The following is a 7,357-nucleotide window of genomic DNA, read 5'->3' as shown; positions in this document are numbered from 1 at the left end:
GGTATATCCGAATGAGAAAGGAATTTCTCTCTTTCTCTTTCTCCGCGAGGGAATAGAGATGAACATCTGAATTTTTCAGATAAGAGAGAAGAAATGAAGAAACGCGTGAGAACGTCACGCGTGCCCGGAGCGAATACTATTATTCCGAGAGAAATACTTATATATTTTTCATATTATATCGTTAGAGCGCCACCGCCACGGCACTGTCAAAATTACGACAACGGAGAAATGCTTTTATGCCATGCCATTCCATAGCTTAGAACACCTGTCACCATTTGTACGTCTTGTTACACGAATTACGTCCCGCAAACCGATCGATTTGGTGCTACCTATGTAATCTTAGTCGGATACGAAGGACGTAGATCAATAACATTAATTACGCTAATTGCATCTATTGAGATTGCGTTGTGCCGACTTTCGTTCAATAGACTAAAACAACTTAGGCTACCAATAAACTATTGAATTCTTTAATAAAGTAATGGTATCGAAAAGACTCTTTTTGTTCATTCGATTGAATCTTTTTTTTTTTAATCCGGGAGAAAGATAGTCAAATTTACCAGCTCTCATCACGAAATATGATAATTTCGTCTAATGTGCGTGCGTATGTATGTGTATGTACATATACGCGCGAGAAATATTATCACCTGAGAAAACGCTACGGAAAAAAGTTGACGCATACGAATGACGACGGGGCGCAGAAATGGTAAAGTTGATTACGTCGCCTGCCATTATGGATAATGCCTCGTTTCGCCGTCTAAAAAGATATATCGTTACGTAGATGCGCAAAGTACGATACCTAACGAAGTAACGCGACCGCCAAAAGAAGCAGTACGTACTATCTCCATAAAGAAGCACTTTACTCTATTTAGCTGTAAATCTTTTTTACAAGATTGGGGGAGGAGAGAAGAAGCGATAAATATGAATAAGAATGATAGATATAAAAATGGAGAGAGAAAGAGATGAAATTGGCGAGAATTGTTCTGGTACAAATCACATGAAATATTTAGCAAAATTTGTAAATACAAATTTCACATTCGTGAAGAATTTTTGATATTATTACCGTAATCTACTCGTACTTTCGTTTTTGTGTATCTGTAAATGCATGAATGGAGGATGAATGGGGGAAACTATCGTGACAATTCGATAGGATCATTCAAACCCCACGTATCACTAGTTAGAGAAATTAATTTAAGACAGATCCGACGCAAAGACTGGAACAGAAGTAAAATTCCGAATTTCGGTTTAAAGTAAAGTCTTCGTTAAAAATAAATACTCGACTCGTATGTTTTCGTCGCAGGACGGATCAGCTGTAAACACGGCGGATGAGCCGCGTTAACACACTCCGCTAGAGTAAATCTGCTTCTTCTCTACTGGTGCATTCATCTTCTTGAATGTCTAGCTATCGCTAATGATATTTCTTAATGTTTCGTCGATTCTTCCGGCGATAGCGCCGGCGACCGTTCGAGAATTCCGCTATGCGGACTCACGCTTTCTTCCGCTTTCCGCTCGCTCGACTGAATTATCTCCCGTCTCCGAATGGAACACGATGTACCATCAACGAGGGAATCGCTCGTGATGGAAGGAAAAAGCAATAATCTAACCCCTCTACTGTATGGAGGTTTCCTGGATAGTGTGCAAGTGTGCGTAGAGGCCACCGGCCAACATCAGATCGTCGTGGGTGCCCATTTCGGCCACGGTGCCCCGGTCCAGCACGCAGATCACGTCGGCGTTTCTTATGGTGGCCAGACGGTGGGCGATGGTGATGCACGTTCTGCCCTGCATGGCTTTGTCCAGGGCCGCTTGTACGACCTGCGCGCAGAAAATGTCGGATAAATGCTACAGCATGCTTCTCGGGGGCACGTCGTAAGCGCGCGACGACAACGGCGGAAATGAAAACGTAAACGACGATCGTTAAGTCGGTTATTACCGGTCTTCGCTTTATACATCTTAATCATCGAGGTTCTTATACGCCTTACGGTATTATATACGCGAGGAATATTACGAAATGTAGTTTTCGCTCGCGGAAAATTGTTTGAATAACTGCTACTTAAAGTCTTCTGTTTTAGTACAGTTTTACGTGAATTGGCATTTTTCAAGAGATACTGTATGAGCTTCAAGATTAATTAATATCCTCATACACAATTTTTTTACATCTAATTTCATGTCAAAAAATTACGAACTGTTTATGCCGTTTATTTTCAAAACAGCATGTGATATAAATTTTAACTTAAACGTACTGTACCATACATTGCATATGCATGATGCTGATTCGTTACACGAAGCGAAACGTCATACGAATGCCACGCAGTAGTGAAATAGTCAAAAACAATTAACATTAATAATATAACATCGCGCGCGCGCGTGTCCCTTGTGTTTCCGGATGATGTACATTATTTCTCTCAGTACATCTTCCAAAATTAATTTCGTAAACATAAAGCAATTAATATAGAGCGGTCGTGTTAATGCGAAACGCAGCTGAAATCAGGGAAGCTAATCGAACATAAGCACTTTTCCGTTTTGGTTTCACGGATTGGCAACGCACGAAAAGAGGGATGGCGCACACGTGTATTATGTTCCGAGGGTGGGTCCAGCGCGTAACAATGTTGCCGTGAAATTCATTTTGCCGCGACGAGCCGTTTCCCGACCGGAGAAACGTAACAACCGCTTGCTCGTAAAACCGGGAATTTCCGATTGTTAGCGCCGATAATACCGTAAATGACGTTGCAGCCGGTAATTTCGACAGACTGACAGAGACGAGGGGAAATATGGAGAAAAAAGAAAAAAAATATTTATCCGGCATGTTGTCGATTGTCGCGGTCTTTTTCTTTTACGGAATCGCAAAACGGATGTAAGAAAATGTGATTATGCAATTTGCACGCGAGTATCATCAGGTTTTAATCATCAGTATACATAACTGTATAATATACGCTATCTCAGGCATTCTTTCGCTGATTCGCTCTTTCTCCGATATTTTTTATTAGAATCCATCGATTATTATTAATATTCATCGCGCCGGGCCGTGCGATAGTTTAGATTTTTAGATCATAGAGAAATCGTTCGCGATCCGCATAGTCGATAGTCAAGCGTACCCGATATCGTAAATACTCAGATATTTATTATCCAGCACCGCCGACTATCGCGCCCATTATTGCTTATCGGGAATAGTTCCGTTTGCAACATAGTTTCGAGATATTTATACGGTACACGTTTATTTCAATAGTTTGTTCTTCTTTGTTAAAAATGTAAAGCAATTTATTTCGATTTTCCTATTTTCGACACAAAATAGGAAAATCAATAAACTATCAATAACTTATTTATTTTATTTCATTATTTTCATATTCTTATTTTGTCATTAATCAAAAATACTTTTTTGGAGGTTTTAGGATTAATATTTATAGCTGCGTTGAAGCAACTTACGAAGAAAATTGAAACTTTTCTCTTCGCATTAAAAAAGACTGTTTTATTTGTACTTTCCTTTCGTGGTTCTTTTTTTCTTTACCGTCCAAAGCGCAAATATACATTTGCTTCATATAAAGAAAAGAAAAGTGCAGCTAAAACAAACAGACCTAAGAACTCGTTGCTGACTCGTTGCTCAACAGAACTCAGGAGCCGTAATAAAAGAAGAACAAGTTCGTCCGCGCGTGCAAGCATATCTTCCCTTGCTTTCGCCAATTAAAGCAGACGTAAACTCGCGCACGGTGAGAACGCAACAGACGGTGGGCGATGGTGATGCACGTTCTGCCCTGCATGGCTTTGTCCAGGGCCGCTTGTACGACCTGCGCGCAGAAAATGTCGGATAAATGCTACAGCATGCTTCTCGGGGGCACGTCGTAAGCGCGCGACGACAACGGCGGAAATGAAAACGTAAACGACGATCGTTAAGTCGGTTATTACCGGTCTTCGCTTTATACATCTTAATCATCGAGGTTCTTATACGCCTTACGGTATTATATACGCGAGGAATATTACGAAATGTAGTTTTCGCTCGCGGAAAATTGTTTGAATAACTGCTACTTAAAGTCTTCTGTTTTAGTACAGTTTTACGTGAATTGGCATTTTTCAAGAGATACTGTATGAGCTTCAAGATTAATTAATATCCTCATACACAATTTTTTTACATCTAATTTCATGTCAAAAAATTACGAACTGTTTATGCCGTTTATTTTCAAAACAGCATGTGATATAAATTTTAACTTAAACGTACTGTACCATACATTGCATATGCATGATGCTGATTCGTTACACGAAGCGAAACGTCATACGAATGCCACGCAGTAGTGAAATAGTCAAAAACAATTAACATTAATAATATAACATCGCGCGCGCGCGTGTCCCTTGTGTTTCCGGATGATGTACATTATTTCTCTCAGTACATCTTCCAAAATTAATTTCGTAAACATAAAGCAATTAATATAGAGCGGTCGTGTTAATGCGAAACGCAGCTGAAATCAGGGAAGCTAATCGAACATAAGCACTTTTCCGTTTTGGTTTCACGGATTGGCAACGCACGAAAAGAGGGATGGCGCACACGTGTATTATGTTCCGAGGGTGGGTCCAGCGCGTAACAATGTTGCCGTGAAATTCATTTTGCCGCGACGAGCCGTTTCCCGACCGGAGAAACGTAACAACCGCTTGCTCGTAAAACCGGGAATTTCCGATTGTTAGCGCCGATAATACCGTAAATGACGTTGCAGCCGGTAATTTCGACAGACTGACAGAGACGAGGGGAAATATGGAGAAAAAAGAAAAAAAATATTTATCCGGCATGTTGTCGATTGTCGCGGTCTTTTTCTTTTACGGAATCGCAAAACGGATGTAAGAAAATGTGATTATGCAATTTGCACGCGAGTATCATCAGGTTTTAATCATCAGTATACATAACTGTATAATATACGCTATCTCAGGCATTCTTTCGCTGATTCGCTCTTTCTCCGATATTTTTTATTAGAATCCATCGATTATTATTAATATTCATCGCGCCGGGCCGTGCGATAGTTTAGATTTTTAGATCATAGAGAAATCGTTCGCGGTCCGCATAGTCGATAGTCAAGCGTACCCGATATCGTAAATACTCAGATATTTATTATCCAGCACCGCCGACTATCGCGCCCATTATTGCTTATCGGGAATAGTTCCGTTTGCAACATAGTTTCGAGATATTTATACGGTACACGTTTATTTCAATAGTTTGTTCTTCTTTGTTAAAAATGTAAAGCAATTTATTTCGATTTTCCTATTTTCGACACAAAATAGGAAAATCAATAAACTATCAATAACTTATTTATTTTATTTCATTATTTTCATATTCTTATTTTGTCATTAATCAAAAATACTTTTTTGGAGGTTTTAGGATTAATATTTATAGCTGCGTTGAAGCAACTTACGAAGAAAATTGAAACTTTTCTCTTCGCATTAAAAAAGACTGTTTTATTTGTACTTTCCTTTCGTGGTTCTTTTTTTCTTTACCGTCCAAAGCGCAAATATACATTTGCTTCATATAAAGAAAAGAAAAGTGCAGCTAAAACAAACAGACCTAAGAACTCGTTGCTGACTCGTTGCTCAACAGAACTCAGGAGCCGTAATAAAAGAAGAACAAGTTCGTCCGCGCGTGCAAGCATATCTTCCCTTGCTTTCGCCAATTAAAGCAGACGTAAACTCGCACGGTGAGAACGCAACAGACTTTCTTAACGACTACAGCAAAGGCATTACGAAATGTACGCCGGCAGAATACGGGTAAAATCTGCGAATGTCCGTGGGAGTCGCTTTCGCTTTCGACGACCGTTAACTTGATTATCTGTCACCGATTGACACCCTCGCGAAAACAATAATATTTTCTATGTGTTCTTCAAAAGATTTTTAGTCGAATCTAATCTCTTGTCGCGTCGATCTTCACTTTCACTAGTGGGCCGAAATATAATTCCGAGGATTGTGATATATATTCTATTAATATTAATAGAGGAAGCGAGAGACGAAACACGTTTTATTTCGGACAGAAATTGTTCTGCATCGCGAATCTCATAAAGCACTTTATGTGATTAATATAAATAACTTTTTGCAAATATTTACGCAACAATCTACAGATACATTTAATTAAAAAATGAGCGCCTGCATCGTTTCTCTTTTTTACGATATATTGCTGAGAACGGAAAATCGTTATTTGAGGCTAATACTTATTTAATAATTGATATCGTGGAGGAAAATAAAGGAAAAATTGTCCGCAGAATTATTTACGAGTTCAAGAGAATATCGTGGTCGTTCTTACCTGCTCACTTTGAGTATCGAGGGCTGAAGTTGCTTCATCTAATAGCAAAATTCGAGGATTTCTTAGTAGTGCACGTGCTATCGCTATTCTTTGTTTCTGCCCGCCACTAAGTTGAGTACCTTTCGTTCCCAATCTCGTGTCGTAACCCTGAACAAGCAAAAATAATAGAATTCAGTCATATACAAGAAACAATTGCAATATATTGTATATTAATATACTATCTACAGTTTATCCTCAAATTTTTTTTCAATTAATTTTTGAAACTGGCTGATTATAATTCTAATCCATATTCATATTTAATGTAAAATTTCTTGATTTCATTTCATCTCTTTATCTCTTGATTTTAATTTAATATTTATGCGGTATTTTATGTTACATATATTTCACATAAAAAAAAATATTCCATATAAATATTAAGTTTAATATATTAAAATAGCATAAAAAAAAGCTAAGGGTTCGTATTTTTTTCTTAATTATTTTTATTTCTTAATTATATCTTCTACATAAATGCGTAATGAATATTATAAAAATGATATTGATACTAACCAACGGTAGCGAAGTCACGAAACTGTGGATGTTGGACATCTTGGCGGCCTCGATGATCTCATCCATAGTCGCCTGTCGACTATTATCGCCATAGGCAATATTCTCCGCTATCGTTCTATCGAAGAGCACCGGTTCCTGTCCCACGACGCCTAGCTGCGACCTGAGCGTGGTCAGCGAGACCGACGCGATGTCACGCCGGTCTAGCGTCACATTGCCGGCGAGCGGATCGTAGAGCCGCTGCAACAACTGAATGCAAGTGGACTTTCCGCAACCACTCTGACCCACGAGAGCCACCATCTGTCCCGACTTTACAATTAAATTCAGTCCTTTGAGCACCGATATCTCTGGTCGCGTCGGATAATGAAAGTCGACTTTCGAGAATTGAATGAAACCGTCTGCCTTCTGTAAAGCAAAAACACAAAGCGATCCATTAGTTAGTCGGAGGACTTCGCGCGTTTAATCTTGTGTTTTATTCGCTGCTTGTCTCTCTTTAACGTCCGTAAGTTTTATATATAAAAAATACGAAAAATAGAGAAAAAGTGAAAGAGT

At 39.0% G+C, this 7,357-nt stretch overlaps 1 protein-coding gene across 1 annotated transcript in view; it reads right to left on the bottom strand.

Annotated features, from left to right (window-relative positions):
- Window positions 1–518: 518 nt before the first annotated feature.
- Window positions 519–7,357, bottom strand: part of LOC115237735 (multidrug resistance protein homolog 49) — a 20,628-nt gene continuing 13,789 nt past the window's right edge. The window contains exons 12-14 of the mRNA XM_029810973.1: window positions 6,809–7,210; window positions 6,263–6,409; window positions 519–1,809 (exon numbers count right to left, since the gene is read on the bottom strand). Of these exons, the coding sequence (XP_029666833.1) occupies window positions 1,606–1,809; window positions 6,263–6,409; window positions 6,809–7,210 (753 nt within the window). The 3' untranslated portion in view covers window positions 519–1,605. The remainder of the gene's footprint in view (window positions 1,810–6,262; window positions 6,410–6,808; window positions 7,211–7,357) is intronic.

The sequence above is a fragment of the Formica exsecta genome, unplaced genomic scaffold (assembly GCF_003651465.1).
Source record: "Formica exsecta isolate Colony F162 unplaced genomic scaffold, ASM365146v1 scaffold308, whole genome shotgun sequence".
Taxonomy (NCBI): domain Eukaryota; kingdom Metazoa; phylum Arthropoda; class Insecta; order Hymenoptera; family Formicidae; genus Formica; species Formica exsecta.
The sequence above is the reverse complement of the archived record's forward strand: the minus strand, read 5'-3'. Positions and strand labels throughout refer to the sequence as shown.